The sequence below is a fragment of the Miniopterus natalensis genome, chromosome 14, assembly GCF_054644295.1.
Source record: "Miniopterus natalensis isolate mMinNat1 chromosome 14, mMinNat1.hap1, whole genome shotgun sequence".
In the NCBI taxonomy this organism is placed as follows: domain Eukaryota; kingdom Metazoa; phylum Chordata; class Mammalia; order Chiroptera; family Miniopteridae; genus Miniopterus; species Miniopterus natalensis.
In genome coordinates this window covers 19,951,557-19,972,581 of record NC_142094.1, presented here as the reverse complement: position 1 = coordinate 19,972,581, position 21,025 = coordinate 19,951,557, and the positions used below count along the sequence as shown (strand labels likewise).

Here is a 21,025-nt window from a genome sequence, read left to right as displayed (position 1 = left end):
TTTCCTAAATAGATTCATGGAAAACCACTAACCCATTAAATTATCTTCTAAGCTACTTCATTACCCTCTCAACAGATATTGGTTCCTCATTGAGAATTCTGTATTGTAGGACTCAAGTAACCAACTCTTACCTCCTTCACCTCCCAAAGCAGCTGTAGTCAGGGTCGCTCACTTCTTTGACCTTACTGCCTCCTATGGTTTAATACAACTCCCTGTTCTACACTGGTATAAACTAACAGTGAGTAGAGCACACAATAACTCTACAAATTGCTTGATTTTTACCAGTACCTAAGCTCTGTCTATCCTGTCTTCAAGGCCAAGGTCATCCCATTTCTTATAAAAAGCCTTTGCTACCTACCCAAAGGAGGTAAGTGAGCATGTACATGCATGCACATGTATGTGCACACATATACAGTAGTGCCTCTTATCCTCAGGGGATACACTCCAAGACCCCCCAGTGGATGCCTAAAGCTGGAGATAGTACCAAACATATACTATGTTTTTTCCTGTACATACATACTTATGATGAAGTTTAATTTATAAATTAGTCACAGTAAGAGATTAACAATAACAATAATAATAAAATAGAACAATTATAACAATATATTGTAATAAAAGTTATGTGAATGTGGTCTTTCTTTCTCTCAAAATCTTTTGGACTGTATTCACCCTTCTTGTGATGATGTGAGATGATACAATGTCTATGTGATAAGATGAAGTGAAATGAATGACATAGGCATTGTGATGTAACACTAGGCTACTTTAAGGGCTACGTGAACACACTGCAATACTGCAATAGTCACTGTATATGTACATGTATACACACATACATATGTACATATGTACATGTACATATACATATACAGTGTGGATATGCTGGACAAAGGGATTATTCACCTCCCAGGGAGCAGGGACCGAAAACAGGGTGACATTTCATCACACTCCTCAGAACCACATGTGACTTAAAATTTGTGAATTGTTTACTTCTGGAATTTTCCATTTAATATTTTTAGACCACAGTTGACTGTGGGTAAGTGAAACTACAGAAAGGGAAACCATGGATAAGGGGGGACTATTGTACACAAGTATGCTTGTCATACAATATAGTATTTGTCATTTAGGATATACCTTTGTGTTCAGGGTTCATGCCCTTGAGCAAGAATAAGACACAATAACAGTCAGAGTTAAACTAACACTCACATCACCCAACTTAAGGCAGGTACCCAGGCTATGAATGACATCCTCCGCCAAGTCTGAGTGGTCTGAGTCCCATACCAGTCCAATTGTGATAATCTGTGGAGCATTCATCAATACACGGCGGATCCGAATCCTCTCTCCACAGTTGCTCTGAAATACATAAATAAGGCAAGTTTGACAGGTTTCCCACTGGCTCTGCCTCAATTCCACTGATCCCAGCGTTCCCTCCCTACTCCAAACCCCACCACTGACAACTCACTGGACAGTTCCGGAGATCCCCCATGGTGCTGGCATTCTGTAGCAGCTCACCAAACATGCTTGGTGAGGGTTTTTCTCGTCTCTCCAGCATACAAATAGCCTGGTTGCTTCAAGATGAGAATTAAAAGGGGGTGACAGTGAGAGTTACAGCTAAATGAAATAAATCATGCATGTAAACTCCTAGCTCCCAGGTTTGACTTTCTTCCTCTGCCCACTAAACCGAAGCCCCTAGTCCTGACCAGCCTCAGCGTCCTACAGACACAATGAGTGCCTCTGCCTGTCTCCGCATCGCCAGCTCATAGAATCCCCATTCCTCCCCCACTCTGCTGGCCAGAACTGAGCCTAAGAAAAAAGGAGGAATGGAAAAGAAGGAGACAAAAGGGTATTTTAAAATTACAGTTCTAAGCTCCTACAATATAGCATAGATTCAGCAATAAGAATATATTTGGATACCATCGGTTAAAACCCAATCAACTGAAGGAGTGCCTAAGGGTACAGAAAACCCCTGTAAGACTCACCAAAGGGAAGTGGTAGAGATGTAATGCACCATCTGGATGAAAGGCAGTGGATCAGAGGTGGCGCCACAGCTAGTACATACACACTAGGCCCAGGAACAAAAGCAAAACCAAGCAGCCATGGTCATTAACTGTTTTGGCCCCCATTGGACACCCCACATCCCAGGATAAAGTGCTCTTGAAGAAAAGGTCTAAGAAGTGATGGGACAGAAATAAAGTTCACCTGCTCAAACAATGTCATTGCAAATTTCTGGTGGGAGATGCAGTGTTGGGCAGTACATATATCCTCTTTGGTTTCATCAGCAATATGGAAGTGAAGTCTCATCAGCAGGTTTTCCTAACAAAGGAAGAACAAAAGCAGTATATCAACAATACTTAGCAGACAAATGTACAAATTGGTTGGCAGTTTACTCGGGGAAATAGCAATCCTCCTGGGAGATAGGAGTACTTCTGATTTTTTAAAACTCTTTAATTGGAAATAACTATAAACTTTCAGGAAGTTTCAAAAAAATTGTATAGGAAGTCAATATACCTTTCACCCAGTTTCTTCCAATGGCAACATCTTGCATAACTATAGTATAATATCCAAACCAGGAAATGGGCATCCATACAGTCCAGAGTTTATTCAGGTTTCATCAGGTTTCACTCATTTGTGTTTGTGTGTAGCTCCATACAATTTTATCTCATGTACAGAGTCATGTAACCACAACCCAATCAAGATATAAAACTGTTCCATCACCACAAGGCACCCTCATGCTATCCTTTTATAGTCCTACCCACCCAATTCCAACCCTAACCCCTAGCAAACACAAATCTATTCTCCAAGCTCTATAATTTTATTTTTTAAATGCTATATAAATGGGATCATATAATATATAATCTTTTTTACTGCATTTTTTACTCAGCATAATTCCCTTTTTAAAAAATTTTTATTTGACTTTTAGAGAGAGAGACAAACACTGAGTTGCTGTCCCACTTATTCATGCATCATTGGTTGATTCCTATGTGTGCCCTGACCGGGGAGCAAACCTGCAACCTTGGCGTATTGGGACAATGCTCTAACCGACTGAGCTACCTAACCAGGGCTCAGCAAAATTCCCTTTAGATCCATTCTAAAGAATATATAAATCAAGAGTTCATTCCTTTTTATTTCTGCATAGTATTCCACAGTATGGAAGTACCAGTTTGTAGCACCATTTACCCATTACCCATTAAAGGCATTTGGGTTGTTTCCAGTTTTGGGCTATTATGAATAAAGCTTCTATAAATATTTATGTACAGGTTTTTGTAGGAACATAAATTTTCATTTCTCTGGGCTACAGGTCCAGGAAGGCAACTGCTGAATCATATGGTAGTTTGCAGGTTCTGTTTTTTAAGAAACTGCCAAACTTTTCCAAGGTAGTATTACCATTTTATAGTCCCACCGGTAATAGAGCAGTGATCCAGATTCTCAGGAGTACCTCTGATTGTGGCCTACATTTTACCCTGTAATGGGATGTATATCACTTTCTGAGTTTTTTAATGAATGCAGTCTTTTGAAGGCTGATGGATAGAACCCAGAGTTCAGAAGAGTTAGGGTCTTCCACTAACAGTCACTGGGAGAAATACGGTTATCTAAATAGCACCCTACAGTTGTGCTAGGAACTCAAGTTATTCTCAAACCAGTAGCATTGGTATTAGCATCACCTGGGAACTTGTCAGAGGTAGATATTCTTGGACCTTATTCCAGAACTACTGAATCAAAAACTCAAGGGAATTGAGTCCAGCAATTTGTATTTTAATGAGCCCTGTCTCCTCGGAAGGTGACAACCCGTTTTATGCAGTGGCAAGCACAAAACTACCCTAAGCCTGAAGGAAAAAGAGTAAACCTGTGAGGCTATTCATACTGCATTAGCAGAGATACCCTAGAGCTCTGAGAAACTAGGGAAATTTCTAGTTCTAACTGTAGAAATCAGGGGCGCTGTAAATAACCACAGTACAGTAGCCAGTCCCTGACGGAGACCATCAACAGTTCCACCCCAGATCAAAGAAGGCCAGAGGCCAGCACTTACAAAGCACTCCGCAGCATCATCCATAATTCCCAGCTGGAAACGCTGTTCATCCTGGAAAGTCTTTGCCAGAGCACTGCGGAGAGTGTCAGATGGAAGCACTTTTTCACTGCTGCACTGAAACTGGTTAAAGATTCCCTGTAGGGAAGGGTTAGACAAGGGAAAAAGCACAGTGCTGTTATTAAGCTTCTAAACATCCCGGTGTCATGCTAGCATCTCCATGCTCATAGTTATGGAACCAAATGTACCTCCTACAGGTTAATATGCTTGCAGTTAGTAATAAAAAAGTAAAAAATGCAGAATCAGAATAAAGGGCATGATCCTGTGCTAATAAGAATTAGGATCTTTGCTCTTCCAACCGAGTATGATACCATCAAGGACACATTAGGAGAGACCATTGTCATGAGTTAATATAATTCAGTCACCCCATTTCCTCTGATAAAGACAGATGGATGGTCTACAGTAAATAAAGATAAATGATATGTAAGCAGATTGGTAAATTATTCTCAGAGGACTCATTCTATGAAACTTGGCCCCTTATTTTAAATTGTTTAGCTAATACAAAATTACTCAAAAGTAGAAATACTAATATAACAAACACCTACATGTCTAACACCAAGAAATAAACATTCCATCATTTTTACTTCCAATCTACAGATAAAGCTGTAGTCCCATTTAAGACTGCCTACTCTCTACCATCCACTCACTATCATGAGTTTGTTGCATAATCTTTTGTTTTTAATACTTTTACATATATACATATACATATCTATACACTATGTATATTTAGGGATATATATACAGGGTGGGCAAAAGTAGGATTACAGTTTTTTGTATGGAAAATAATACAATAATTAATAAATAAAAATACAAGTGTGTTTTGCATACTCATGACTGTAAACCTACTTTTACCCCAACCTGTATACACACATACTTTTTTGTTTATGTACAAAATATCACACTGAATTTTACTTTTTTAAAAATTCAGCATTGTTTTGAGATCTACCTATAATGATATAATGTATATACCTGGTTTATCCTTTCTCCCTGCAGGATAGTATTTTACCTGGTGATGATACCACCCACATCTATTTATCCACTTCTTCATTGGTTCACATTTTGACAGTTTCCAATTTTTTGCTGTTATAGAGAGTCTGTGCAAACTTATACTTCCACCAGGGAATGAATATAAATAAATATATCCTTGTCAGCAATTAATACGATCAGACTGATTCATTTTAGTCTTTCTAGCTACATTTGGTTTTTCTAGGTCTTTCTGAGTATTACTGTGGCAAATATCTTATTCCAGTCTCTGGTGTCCTTTATGTGAAGCAGTTTTTTATTTGGGTGTAATTAAATGTATCAATCTTCTCCATCTTTACCTACATCTGAAACAATGATGAGTGTTATGTCTGCAGAATGGAAACAAAGAGTAGCAACAAGTGGCACCTGGCTTGATGACCCGTTCTCAAGTGGTATTGAATCTTACCCAGAGAAACTAGAATGTGCTCCTTGACAGCAGCAGCTCATGGCCCAGATCCTCACTAAACCATCCAGATTAACAACTCACTCAACAATGAGCTACATATCAACAGGCCAAACAATGTCATTCACTTGAAATTCTTCATATAAAAAAATCTCAAGGTCATTTTTCAGACTTACTAATGAGATCAGAAATGAGACCATTTCATAAACCTACCTATGTGATCTAAGAATAGAAGGCCCACCACCTAGAATGGTCATTTTTCAGTCCTCATTTTGACCTTCAGTAGCTCAATCACTCATTCCCTTCAGGTTTTTATCCAAATATTATCTTCTCAATACAGTATTTCCCAATCAGCCTATTTAAAATTGCAAACTCCAACCCCTCTTCCCATACCTCCGACTCTTGCCAGTTTTATTTTTCCCTGTGGCACTTATTACCATCTGCCATGACATGTATTTTACACATTTATTGTCTGATTGCACCCTCTAGAATATAGACATGAGAACAGAATTTTTTGTCCTTTAATTCACTGCTATATTTCCAGAACCTTGAAAGGTACTGGCATACAGAGGGCAACCAATAACTAGTTTTAAATACCTAAATGAATGAATGAACAAATTAATCAACCATGTGATGTGGGTAGATCTTATTAAGAAAAGATACTATTAAGTCCCTCTCTTTTTTTTTAAGGAGATAAAAAAATAGCTAGAAAAGGTGAACATTTTTCTTAAGGTAATGTAACTGGTTAGAGCAAAATGGGACTAAACCTCATTCTGCTCATTGCAAGTAGGCACAGTTTTCCTTGTTCTATCTTACCAGCATCACTTCTCCTCATACACTGAACTTCCATCCCTACAGCAGCTCAAGAATCATTTACTATGTAACCTGCTATTACTTCCCTACAAATGACTTCATATGGTGTGGAGGAAGCAGTACCAGCAATACATATTTAGTATTATTTAATAAGCTAAGAGCTGGGAGGGAAATCTATTATAATTACTCCGAAGTTATTTTGGATTAACCTAAAAATTTGTCACAAGTCTATTGTAAGATCAGATAAAGGCAGGGCAGGGCCTTCCATCATTTTTTGCTGGAAGTAGAATATCTATGAGTGACTTCTTAAACTAGGCCAAAAGGAAAGGTCGAGGTCTATAGTTAAACGCTCCCAGAGGGCAACTGGACATCTGCCAAGTGACCTACGGGACTTTGAAACTTGGGAGAATATGAACAAACAAAAGAAATGAAGGCAAGAAAGCAGCAGCAACTACTTCTGTAAGTAGATGGTGGTCTGACCACTTGATCTGCTCAAAGTCACACAAGCTTGGCAAGTCTTAGTAACCACTGTCATATCCCCACCAGCTGCTCTTCTCAATTGCTAATGGTACAACATTACTGCTGATGAAGGCTCTGTCTCTAGGGCCAGGGATGTGTGAGGTTTGGTCCTTTTTGTTCAGAGTCCAAAACTGGTTCCAAAATGAACCAATGGTAAAGTAGTTCCAGAACAGTTCTGTACAAATATATTTGCAAACTACAGTTCCTTTAGTCTTTCTCAACTGGGTTTCCTCAAGAAGCAAGCCCTGATACTCTAAGGCATCAACAGTTCCTAATGAGTTAACTTCTCTCGCATGTACAGTACTAGTTATGTTACCATTCTCAAGAGAATTGAGAAAATAGTCACTTGAATCACTTTCTGTGTTCTCCGGTTCAGATGAACCTGTTTGAGAAAGAACAGGGCTCCACTGAGAGATGGTGTAGTGTAACAGTTAAGAGGATGAACTCTGGAACCAGACTATCTGGGTTCAAAATCCCAACCCTAGTCCTAGCTGGTCTGGACCAGCAGTTAGAGTGTCTACCCACGGACTGAAGGGTCCAGGTTCAATTCTGGCCGAGGGGACGTAGGTGGGCTGTAGACTCAATCCCCGCCCCCTGTCATCACACGAGCAGGAGACAACCCCCCCCCCCCCGAAAAGCAATGGAAAAAATGTCCTCGGGTGAGGATTTAAAAAGTTTAAAAAATTTTAAAAATCCCAACCCTATTACTTCCATTTATATGATCTTGGACAAGTTACCTATCTTCTCTAGGCTTTAGTTTCTTCTTTTAAAAGAGAATTAATAATAGTATTTACCTCCTTGGGTTATTTAAGGATTAAATAAGTTATCTGTATATCTCCATCTTACACTAATGCCTGGCAGTATGATAAGTACTATCTCAGGGTTAGCTATTTTTATTTTAGAGCCACTTTAGGTTACTAAGGAGCATGTCCGCCACTGACCTATGCTGAAGAAGGGCCTTGAGTCAGAAATGCTTCTACTTCAGCTGCCTCCCCAGTCTCTGAGATCTGGGTGGGAAGGACCAACGTCTTCTCATTCTGTTGCTGCTATTCAAGGAAGGAAGATTTCCCATGACCCAGATAACAAGGGTTTCAGCACAGACAGGGGAAAACCTAACCTAAGAGCTCTGCCTGCACCCACAGTGGATATGCAACAACAGATCCGGCTCCTGTGTTCACTGGCATCATGGTCTCCATGCTATACTCTTGCTTTGCCTCTTAATTACGGGCAGCTTCTTCCATACACACTGAGTATGTGGATGCATTCAGAATGGCTCTGCCTGCATCTTCTTTATTTTTTTATGGTAATTTTTGTTATCGGTCTTGCTCTGCTATTGTCAGAAAGAAGCGAGTGTATCAGGGATGACGCAGCCTGCGCCTGCCCAGCATGCATCTGTGGGGCTGCGGCTCTGGAGGAAGCCGTAGCACAAAGCCCCTCTGTTAGGGCAGCACACTAACCCCTGTGTGTCCCTCTCACATGAGCACAGGGCTGGAACGGGCCTCCTCCTGTTCCCTTTTTCACCCTCCTCCCACCTTTCCCAGAGGGAGATCCTGTTCACACCAAAGAAAGCCAAGAACATTTAGTTCAGCAGTAAGAACAGGTGGTAGCACCAATAAGGAACAAAAACTGGTATTCTTCCAATTGCTGAGTCCTATGGAGGGAGGAAGAGAGGGCAGGAAGAACCAAAACCAAGGAATTTTGCCTGTGGGGTCCCTGATGGTTTCATTTCAATAAAGAGAGAAAATTCACCTTTGAGGTTTCTCTCTACTCTTCTTCACAGGATGAAACCAAAGAGGTCTTCCTTTTCATTTGTAGGAAAAGGCAAGTTACTTTTTGTTAACTATTTTCTTGGATGCAGTGCAAAAGCAACAAGACTTTAATTACTAAAAGCAGGTGCTGCCCCACCCATCTCTCTCGGATCAAGTAACAAACAATTCTACCCACATGAGCACATAATTATTTGGATTAGCAAAAAAACATGTAAATAAGTCTTTGTGCTTTGGCAACTACAAATGCAGCTGTTGCTTATGTTTTGGGGTTTTTCCCCCTAAAACACAGACTTTTATCTTTAGGCAGGGAACAGCTGTTTATTTCTATCCCAGAATTTCCCAGCCTTGCAACTAAAAGAAATCATGATTACAGAGGATGGGGAGAAGGGCAGTCACTAAATTGGACGCCGTATGGGCCTGAGGTGTTTGGAAAGTGCCCTAGTCAGCAGTCCAACTCATCCCCGAAAGGTGTCAGCAATGCCTTCTGCAAGGCATGACACACTTTACGCACCGCTCTATTCAGTTCTTAGGGGTTTCTTCTTGATCTGGGCTTCCCAAACCTCTCATCATTTTGGCTTCATAACTAGTCCTTTTCTCCACAACTCCTGGAAATCGCAGACCTAAATATTATAAACCTAAATGTGGCCAGTCAAACCTGTCTGTAAACACAACCCTCTGAAAAGAAGATAAAGGAGCTAATCCCTCAGTGTCACTGACTCCTGGAAGAGAACTTTCACATTAGTTTTGTGTGTTCTAAAGAATGTTAAATGTTCTCTTTCAAGAGGAAAAAATATGTAACTGTTTAACATTTTGGCATCTAAAACAATAACACTGGATATTCAACATTTTATTGCAAAAAATTTCAAACTCACAAGGGTAAATAGCACAATAAACTCCCATGCACCTACCATCCATCCTCAACAATTATCAGCCAGGGGCCAATCTCATTTCATATATACCACCCTCCCATTTACCCCACTCCCAGATCATTTTGAAGCAAATTGCAGATGGTATTCATCTGTAAATATTTGAGAATACGCCTCTGAAACCTAAGAACTTCTTTTATTTAAAACATAACCATAATATCATTACAATACACAGAAAAAGGTAATAGTAATTCCTTAATATCATCAAATATCCAGTCAGTTTAATAGAAATTTGTGCTCCAACTTTGGGGAAGGCAGAAAACAGCTGGCTAGTTTCTCTCTTAGGACTCTTTAACCTTATATCTAAAAATAGCTACCTTCTGGACTTTCTGATTAGAAAATTGCCCACACATCATCTTTCAGTCCCTTTAAATTAAATTCAGTTCAGTTATCAATGCCATATCTCCCCATGAGTTTAGGACTTTATTTGCACCCAGTTCATAACCCAATACTTTGGACTTGCCATGGTGAAGTTAAAGACCATCATAAGCTACTGATCACACTCATTCCTGCTACCAATAAAAAACAGACACTCACATACACACAAAGACATAGACACAGGTAGAGAGAAACACCAAGACTCCAAGACACTGAACAGAGACACACAAAGGCAGAGACAAGCCAAATGCACCAGAGAATGGTATTGCTTTTAGTGGGAAATCATAAACTAATGTAGATATTTTTACAAAATATAATATTCAGTTTGCTAATTTTTGCTAAGATAAAAAGTGAAGGACCTTATAGATTACCAACAGCATTCACATCAAATTCTGAGAATCAATACCATAACCACTACCCCAGGAAAAATAAAAAGGGGGCCTTCTGGACAAACACGGAGATTTTGAGATCATGTAAGTTTCAGGTTCTGCCATAAACTCTGGGAAGGAAAGAATCATGATGCTCTATTATTTTTTCCTTGCAGTAATACCCTCCCTCTGAGTGTCATGAGGAATCCTGGACTCCAAATTTTAAACAGGATAAAGGACGCAGATTCATATTATCCCAGCTATGTCAGTGCTTAAATTAGCTGAAAATGTTTAGGCACAGCTTCCTAGGACTGTAAGACTAAGAAAGCTTAGCCAAACACACAAACACACACACACACACACACACACACACACACACACACACACACACACACACACATGCTTGTATCCCATAGGTAAGCAAGACAAGGAAGTTCAACTCAAGCAGGTCATATGTTCATTAGACATAAGGACATATCTTCCTTATGTGAAGACTGGTTTTGTGTGTGTGTGTGTGTGTGTGTGTTTTACATTCTTAATTTTTCAATTACAGTTTACATTCAATATTATTTTATATTAGTTTCAGGTGTGGAGAATAGTAGTTAGACAATTATATAATTTACAAAGTGATCCCCCAATAATTCTAGTACCCACCTGGCACCATACATAGTTATTACGTTATTATTGACTGTATTCCCTGTGCTGAACTTTACATCCCCGTGACTATTTTGTAACTACCAATTTGTGCTTCTTAATTCCTTCACTTTTTTCACCCATTCCCCCAATTCCCCTCCCATCTAGCAACCCTCAGTTTGTTCTCTGTATCTATAAGTCTGTTTCTGTTTTGTTTGTTCATTTATTTTGTTCTTTAGATTCCACATATAAATGAAATCATATGGTATTTGTCTTTCTCTGCCTGATTTATTTCACTTAGCATAATACTGTGAGGACTGTTAATTACTAGCTAAAATTTCCAGGGAACATACTAGAAATCTAATTTCTTGCTTTAAATAGTCCAGGATAATGGGTCCACTCTTCTCTGATACTGGTCATGAGCACAGGATAATGAAGAGCCTTCCATACCTATAATCTACAAAAAAAAAAAAAAAAAAAGGACTGGATTGATCATGAATGGTGAATAATTTCTTATACTACTTTACTCCCTGTGCTTATGCTTCAGTACCCAATAGAGGAACAGCTACATGGAACATGCTCAAAAATATTGAGGGATTTGTTCCCTGAACTTTCAAATTTCCCCCCAATTAACAGGTGGGCTATCAGCAGAACACAGACTTTCCTGCCCCTTCAGAACAGTCTTACTGTTCTACAGATACGGACTTATGTTCCAGGAGACTTTATATACGAAAACCTATTTCCTCCCACCACCATTCCCTGGGATTTGTGCCTTACACTAGCATTCTTAAAAGAAAAATCACTAATTGAGAAGATGTGTTGAATTTAATCAATCAATGCAGCATTCTTCTTTGCCTATAACAAAAACCACTGTGTCCTACATCCTGGCGCTGCAAAGCCTCTAGCACAATCCCTGGAAGGAGAACAAAATCTTTGCGGCATGCTAAGTACAGAGGACGGATTTCCTCCCCGGCAGAGGTAAAGAAATAAGCCAACACCAAAGCAAAGTGATACCCTGGGGATGGGGGGGTGTAAGAGCACATTCATTATGAATAATAACTATGAGCTCTGGGCCATAGGGCATGACAACAGTTGAGGTCAGGAAAAATCTTTCAGTAACACTAGTCGGAAATAAATTTAGGATTTTAGAAGGGACAGGGTAATTAGCACACGAATCTCTTCTATTTGCTAAGGCAAAGTTGAAAGCACTGTAGTTCAAAGCAAGCAGAAAGACATACTGACACAAAGTCTTTTTAATGAAAGTCATCATTAAAAATTCCTATGCAAGATTCTGCAGCTGAAAGTACTCTAGGGACTTAGTATCAGATAACACAGAAAAACCCCCAGTACATTTTGTAGAACCAAAAGAAATGGATTATCAGTAATATTGTGTACAAACTACCAAAAAGCAATTACAAGCACTGGATACAACAGATACTATGGTTCTTGGTGAAGACCACAAGAGTACTGACAGACATTCACACAGAGCAGAAGGAAAAAAAAAAATTAAATAAAGACATGAACCAAAAGGTGGTCACATAAGGCCAACAGTCAATGCATTTTAAGGGTTGGTGCAAAGGAAAGTAAACAACTAAAGACAAAGCAGGAATATATGAATACGGGTTTCAACCAGACTTGCAAGAGCAAATCCTTCATCCAAACATCAGATTAAGGGAAAGTTGTCTAGCTTCTGATTCATCTAAGAACATGTTTGAGTTTCTTTTTGTCCTTAATAGTGGGTTTTAGAACTAAAATATTATGATCTAACATAAATAATTCAGACTTCATAGAATTGGCAAGTTTTTAACAAAGTACTTCAAGTTCAGGAATTTTGGAGTTTCCTGGGTGTTTTGTTGTTGTTACGTTTATTGTGTTCCTGTACTACAGAATACTTTTATCCAACAACTCATAAAAGAATGCCACTATGATGTAATTATCTGAAGGACACTCAGACCATTCAGCCTCTTGAATAGTAATATAATATATGGGAAAGGGTGATTAGATTGGAGTATCCCGTTTTGAAAAAAATCTTTGAAATAAATATTTTATGTATCAAACTTACCATTAAAGAATGCAAACAGGTCATGAAGTACCAGCAAAAAGGAATACTTACTAGCCTCATCAAACATTCCTCTAATTTTTAAATAGGAGGCAGAGAAAAAATGAGAAAAAAATACAGAATTACATCTACAGAGAAAAAATATATAGAATTACACCCACACTATGACACCCCAAAGTCAACATGTAACCTAACTACAAGATATCAGATAACTCCTCTGCTGACAGACTCCCAGGCTTTTTCCTTCAGCATATCTTTTCCACCATCCACCCTGCACACACCACCCCCACACACTTCTCACCCTTCCATTACTAAATGAGGCATGAAAGCCTAGATTAGTAGACCTACTAAAAAATATGAGACCAAAAGTCACTATATGACAATCTCTTAGAACAAGAATAAGAGAGCATAAACGACAGAGAGAAAGAGAAGAAACGGGCAAGTACCCAAAACTCCATAACTGAAACCCAAGACCTACTAAAACAATATATGGACCCAGAAAAGTTAAGTGTTTTTATTATGGTCCAGGCACTGTGAGGAACACCAAGAGGGAAGAAAAGCTGAGGCACCTTCCCAAAAACTCATCCAGCCATGGTAACCACTGTGAAGTCAAACAAGCATGGATCTGGACAGAGACGGTATTTTTAAAACTTCATGAAGAAGATAAATTTCTAAAGTGGAGTTTTGAAAGGTGAGTGTAGTTTGATCAAAAGGAACGTGTTACTGTTTTGTTTATCATTAGGTTATGGTCTTGGGTGCCAAGGGATCCAGGCAAAGTAAATGACATCCGTAATGTCTAAGAGGTAGCCACAGCAACTGCGCCATCTGCTATCACAGCTGAAATGGAGAGTGCCTGGGGAAGGAAAAGAATAGGGAAAAGAACGAAGTTTTTTTAATGTCTGTAATCATGCATTTTCAAGTGATTTACGGGACAATTAGGAGCCACTTTAAGGTTTTAAGAAGGGAGTAACTCTAGGGTATTGTTAGAACAAATGAAATAGGAAGACACTAGAGACAGAGAAGCAATTTAGGAGTCTTTTAAAAAGTATTCTTTTTACTAAAACAGTGAGCAAAAAGACTTATTACTAGAAATAGACCAGAGAGGAAACATAAAGAGAAATGACAATCTCTGCGGCAGAATTAGGAAATCTTCGGTTTTTCTCTACACTTTAGTGTGCTTTCTAGAATGATGGCAGTACTTGTTTTTATATTTATAATAAAATAATCATTGAAATAAAGAACAAACATGACATGTATACAGCCGAAGAATAATAAATAAATGCCCATGTGCCCACCACCCAATTTAAGAAATAGAAAAATTAGCCCTAGCCTATTTGGCTCAGTGGATAGAGCATCAGCCTGTGGACTGAAGGGTCCCGGGTTTGATTCCTGTCAAGGGCACGTACCTCCGTTGCAGGCTGGATCCCGGCCCTGGTCCAGGCACGTGCAGGAGGCAACCAATCAATGTGTCTCTCTCACATCAACGTTTCTCTTTCTCTGTCTCTTCCCCTCCCTTCTACTCTCTCTATAAAATCAATGGAAAAAATATCCTCAGGTGAGGATAAGAAAAAAGAGAAACAGAAAAATTAGCAATGAGTTTGAGGCCCCCCGTTGATTAATCCTCCGCACCCCATCTTCCAGAGGTAAACACTATCATGAATTTTGTGAATTACTCCCTTTTTCTCTAGTTTTATCAGATGTATATATCCCTGAACAATATGCTCTGTATTTTTACCTGTTTTTGATTAGTATATTAATGGAATAATAATTTATGTAGTTTTCCATGACTTGCTTTTTTCACTCAGCATAATGGTTTTGTGATTAATCCAAGTTGACATGTAGCTGCAGACTGTTCATTTTCACTACTATGTAGTATTTTACTCTAGGAATAAAACATAATTTTTTAATCTATTCGATCATAGTTGGAATGGGTTGTTTTCATTTTTTTGTAATCACAAAAACTACTACTACTTTGCACATTCTCAAATATATCTTCTGGTATATATGCATGTATATATGCATGTACAAGGAAGTTTTCCACAGCATACATGTAGGAGTGCAATTATGGAGTGGTAGGGTATATGCTAGTTCAATTTTACTGGACAAGTGTAATGACAAACTGTTTTACTAAGTAGTGGCATCAGTTTATATTCCAACCAGCAACGTATGTAAATTCTCATTCCGCCTTTTAGGTAACAGTTTTATCTGATTTTTAAATCTCTACTAATCTGAAGGGTATGGTTTAATTTACATTTCTTATATTACTAAAGAGGGTAAGCATCTTTCAGATCCTTCTTTTAATGCCTGTTTATGTCTTTCGCCCATTTTCCTGTTGACACATTTATCCTTTACTTATTCCTTATAGGGTTTCTTCTCCGAAGTTCTGTGCTCAGGACCAGCCCTTTGTTGGTTATATGTACTGCAGATATTTTCTCCCAGCTTGTAGCCTTCTGTCTTTACTCTCTTTATGGAGTCATCTGATGAAAAGAAGTTTTTGAATTTTTTTTTTGTAGTAAAATGTATCAATACTTTTCACTTTGTATTTTTCATGTCTTATTGTGGGGGAAAGGCTGTTCCATGACATGACCGCTGTCTGTCCCACAAGCTGGACCCGGCCCAGAAAGAAGGTTGCTTTCAGCAAAGCCCACTTAGAGACTAATTATAATTGACGTTCATTCTGACATAGATCGGCACTCCTCCCTTGCCTCCTGCTGTGTACTCGTTTCTGGAACAGGTTGTTGTCGTGACCTGGTCAAGCATGTAAAGTAATTTCCCATACCTGGTAGCATTCATGTACTAGTGCCTGTGACTATCCCTCCCTTCTTACCCTACATAATTATTTGGTGCCTGCCAAGTGGCACGCGGATACATTTCATCTTGCAGCCACCAAGATATGCCTCACATGTTAGTTTCCTTAATAAGCTCTATTAAATACTTCCCTGGAGTGGCCAATCTTTTTCGTCGGTCTTTCCCTGCCCTCTGCTTATGGAGGTAGATTTTCAGTCTCAGGGCTTTTCCCTGGATCTGCATGTACTAATACTTATTTAATAAATCCTCTCTATCCCTGAAGTCATGTTATTTTCTCATATTTCCTTTTACAACTTGAAAAATTTTGCCTTTCACATTTTGTCCTCGATTCATCTGAAATTCTTAATTTTGGTATAATATGAGGTAGGGATCTAATTTCCTTTCTCCCCCCCCCCCCCCATGTGGATAACCAATTATCTAAGCTCCATTTATTGAAAAGTCCACTTTTTTCTTTGATTGGCAGGGCAAAGAGCAAGTTTCCTTATGTCTGTTTCTGAAGTCTTGATTTTGTTCCATTGGTTTATTAGTCATACTGTGTTGGTACCAGATTGTCTTAATGACTACAGGTGTATATGTCTTGATATTTGATAAAGTATGGTAGTCATTAATATTGCTTGCCAAATATTTCTGGCTCTCCCTTCTCTCAAAAATTATAATAGGATCACACTCCTGGTCCCCTTGTGATCCATTAAAGCCGCATGATTAGCTCTGGTCAATGAGTTATGAGCAGAAGTGGCCTGCTAAGCAGACGAAGCTGCCTATGCGAGGCCCTCCAGAGCTCTTTTTCCCTTTGGCTTAGCAACTAGGAATATTCACCTTGGTTGTTACTTTGGCCCCTAAATTCCTGAATGACTATAATCTGTAGGGTTTTCCTACTAACCTGCAGTGGACAAGTAACGTGAGTGAAATAAACCTTTTGCATGTTTATCACTGAGATTTTAGTTTGTTGCCACAACATAACTTAGCCTACTCTGACTGAACACAAGGGAAGTTGTTCATTTTGCTGTCATTCTTCAAGAGCGTCCTCTCTATTCTTCACTGTTTGTCATGAATTTCAGAATTGAATTTTCTCAGCTTCCAGGAAAAACCTGCTGGTCAGAGTATACATTAGTACCACAACTTTGGAAAACATGTGGAAATATTGGAAAACAGCTGGCATTATCTTAAAAAGTTGAAGATATACATAACCTATGATCCAGTAATTCCATTCCTGGGTATGTATGAAATAGAAATGTGTACACATTTGTACATGTGTATAAGAATGTTCTTGTCAATATTGTTTATAAAAAATAGAAAAACTGGAGCCCTGGATGGTGTTGCTCAATGGTTAGGACATTGGCCTGAGAACCAAAGGGTCACGAGTTCAGTTCCCAGTCAAGGGCACATGCCTGGGTTTGTTCCCCACCCCAGTCAGGGCACGTGTGGGAAGCAACCAATTGATGTGTCTCTCTCACATCGATGTTTCTTTCTCTTTCTCTCTCTCTCTCCCTCCTTTCCACTCTCTCTAAAAATCAATGAAAAACATATTCTCAGGTAAGAATTAACAAAAAATAAAATAATTAAATAAAATATAATAAAATATAAAATTAAAATTAAAAACTGGAAATAATCCAAATGACTACTGGCAATAGAATGGATAAACAAACGCTGGTTTATTTTACACAATGAAAATACCATATAATAATGAAAATGAACAAACTCAACCTGCACAAACATGGTAATCTTATAAACATATTACTGAGCTAAATAATACACATACTCACACAAATTTATACAGAATGATTCCATTTACAATAAAGTTTCAAAAACAGGCAATTTTTTTTTTAATATATTTTTATTGATTTCAGAGAGAGGAAAGGAGAGGGAGGGAGAGAGATAGAAACATCAATGATGAGCGAGTCATTGATCGAGCCCACAACCTGGGCATGTGCCCCAACCAGGAATCAAAGCCCGATCGCTTGGATCCTAGGTCGACGCTCAGCCGCTGAGCCACGCCCAGCCGGGCAAAAACAGGTAATTTTTAAATTAGATTTCTTAAGAATGGATACATAGGTAGTACAACTGTCAAATAAAACAAGGAAGTGATTACCACAAACACTAGGAAAGTGGTTACCTCTGGGAGAAAGGAGATGTGATTGAGAAGAAAAGAGGGTGAATGTCTATGGTACTGGCGATATTCTATTTTGACCTAAATAGTTGTTACAAGGATGTTGTCTTGATGATGATGATGATGATTATATTGGATCTCTGTTGGGGTTTTATGTCATGTAACTTTTTTGTTAGATTTATTTATATCTACTTTATATCTTTTGTTGCTACTATAAAAGCTTTTTAAATTGCATTTTCTGTTAGTTGCCAGTACATATATAGAAATGCAACTGAATATTAGACCTTGATCTTAAAAGCAACCACCTGCTAAATTCTTTACTGACTCTACTGATTTATCAGTAGATTCTCTGATATTTTTTAAAATAGCCAGTCACATCATCTACAAATAACAACTTTCTTTCTAATATTTATCCTTCCTTTGTTTTTCTTGCCTTATTATACTGATTTGAGCCTAGTTTAATAATAGATATATTCTTTTCATGTTCTAAAGTAGGGAACAAAAGATATATCCTATCCCAGCCGGGCATGGCTCAGCGGTTGAGCATTGACCTAAGATCCAGGGGATCACAGTTTGATTCCCGGTCAGGGCACATCCCGGGTTGCGGGCTCGATCCCCAGTTGGGGATGTGCAGGAGGCTGCCGATCAATGACTCTCATCATTGATGTTTCAACTCTTTCTCTCCCTCTCCCTCTCCCTCCCTCTCTCTGAAATCAATATATATTTTTTAAAAAGTTAGGAGGACCAAGGTGCTGATGGCCCATCCCAGGGTTACTTCTCCATACTCTCATCATCCTTTCTCTTCTCTCAGAAAATGAAGCCCTCCAGTATGAATAAAGAAATATGTCTTAGAAACCATGGCTATTCTAACAACTACAATTTCTCAGTTATTAGAACGAAGTTCAGCTCATCTATATGTCAAATTAATCCATCTGCATTATAAATCTATTTAAATTTTTCAAATTAAGTATATAATAATTAAAAGAATGCAAACAATGCCATCTAAAACATGAAGTATGAGCAAACTAGATCCTAATTATTTAACATTTATATAACACTGAGGGACTGAAAAGCACTTTGGAGGGGGGGAAATCAAAATTTTAATATACTCCCAATATAACAAAAGAGACAGTGAAGAAAAAGAAATCTAATGGATAGACAGTGATGTGATGAGGAAAGTGCCAGTATTCCAACATATCCTCAAAGGAACAAAGACACAAAATACAGCCTTTGATCCCCTAAACCCATTTATCCATCTATCATAAGCAACTGCTTCTCTCAAAGACTCCCATATATATCCTCAGCCCCTACAGGTTGGAAAACAACTTCCTTTCTGTATTGGGTATCTCAGGCGTCCCATAAAGTCTAGTGGTTGGTTTTCTTCATCTCTCTGGCTTATAAAATGATATTGATTTATATTAGCGTAACAATTTGTCCCTCTGGAAAATGAAACATAATAAGACTGACAGCCAGTTCTCCCAAGTCCCACAAGTGTCAATGAAGAGAGTATGGCATAGTCCTGACTAATCAAAGTCATGTCAGGGGTTCATATAAATTCCATTATCCCTTCCTGGTACAGAAAAGAATTTCTAGTTTCAGGAGATTCTTCTACCAGGGATTTCTTCAGGAGTCAAACCTCTCTAGCAAGTATTGTGTCTTAGTTTTTTGGTTTTAATGCCATGAACCAAACTTCCCTTTGACTTGCTGACCAAAGGACCACTATATTTCTTGTTTACCTAAAATTAGATATTTAATGTCAATGTACCTTACAGAAAATCAAGCCAAATGCTCTTTTGGATAGAATTCTGTCTGAATGGGCATAGTAAGAGATCTTACAACTTGTAAAATACTTGATTTTATTAAAATTTCATACTTAAACTCCCAATTAACCAATAATGCATATTCTATATTTTGCTAAAAGTTACAGTGGTTCTAAACAAAGGGTGGAGAAAAAAGATATTTATGACTCAAGTAGCAAAAAGTTGAGAAGACTCAGTTATTTCTTTCTAAAGATATCTATTTATCATGGGCTTAAAACTCATGCTGGTCAAAAAATTGTTTTGAGTCAGTTGTTGCAAATAACCAATATTACTGGGAAATTCTCCTGAATTTTGTGGTCACAATTCCTACTCTAAGATGTAAAAGCAACTAAACATATAATCATCACATCCAACTATCCCTGTGACAAACCAAGAATTCAGACTTTATGAGATTGAAAAATGACTCTGGAAGCTTATTCAGAGCTCAAGCAGACTCATCCAACCACAAATAATCTACTGTATATCTGGACCAAGAAAACTCAGAGAAGCTACATGTTGGAAAAGAGACAGTAATGGAAAATTGGCCGCTTACCCATCCTATTTCTTCCTCTTTAGCAGTATACCTAAAATCTCCAAGTCAGAAATCTCACTTTAGGCTGTTTCCTTTGTTTCTAAATGAATCCCCAGTTTTATTTTATTTAGAAATGAAAAACTTGCAGTCAGAGGTGGGGTAGAATACTGGTATTAAGAATCTATTAAATGTGATAATGGGAAACATTACGGAATGGGAAAATTTTAATACTGGCTTTTTTTAGTAGGAAGAATTTGTTGCTAAATTTAGATTTGACAGACAATAGTTAATTACATTAAGAATACTTGGGTTCTTTATGCTTTCAAAATGAAAATTTAGAATTAACTTTTTAGTTAAACATTCAAAACCTAAGCACATTTGAATAGTATCCTGTCACCTTTTTGCATGGGCAAAAAGGTTAAAAAACAGACTACTCAAGCCAAGTAGTAATTCTTTGAATGAAAAAAAAACAAAACTAACTAATCATAGTTTCCTCCTTTGCACTAAACCACAAGCAGGTAACTCAGTAACAAAATCTTTAGCATCACCTTAATTAATCAAAAACCTCTTCAATATCAGTCATTTGACAACCTAATGGTAGTGAGAAGAAACAAATTTGAAGTACTTACCTTGAGAGCACAAAAAATGCAGGAATCTCCCATGCATTTGTGAGTTGTAAGCTGCCTAAAACTACGTCGGAAGATGTCCAAGTGCCATAAAACCTGGCAAAGAAGAGAAAATACATTACTCTATAAAGAGCCACCATTTAATTTTAAATTCAACAGTTCAAACAAACATAGGTAATGAATG

General features: G+C 38.2%; 1 protein-coding gene across 1 annotated transcript in view; it reads right to left on the bottom strand.

Moving 5' to 3' along the window:
- USP54 (ubiquitin specific peptidase 54) overlaps window positions 1-21,025 on the bottom strand; it is a 102,352-nt gene that overhangs the window by 32,759 nt on the left and 48,568 nt on the right. Inside the window, exons 3-8 of the mRNA XM_016224035.2 lie at window positions 20,845-20,937; window positions 4,022-4,156; window positions 2,194-2,307; window positions 1,974-2,056; window positions 1,457-1,562; window positions 1,201-1,347 (exon numbers count right to left, since the gene is read on the bottom strand). Of these exons, the coding sequence (XP_016079521.2) occupies window positions 1,201-1,347; window positions 1,457-1,562; window positions 1,974-2,056; window positions 2,194-2,307; window positions 4,022-4,156; window positions 20,845-20,937 (678 nt within the window). The remainder of the gene's footprint in view (window positions 1-1,200; window positions 1,348-1,456; window positions 1,563-1,973; window positions 2,057-2,193; window positions 2,308-4,021; window positions 4,157-20,844; window positions 20,938-21,025) is intronic.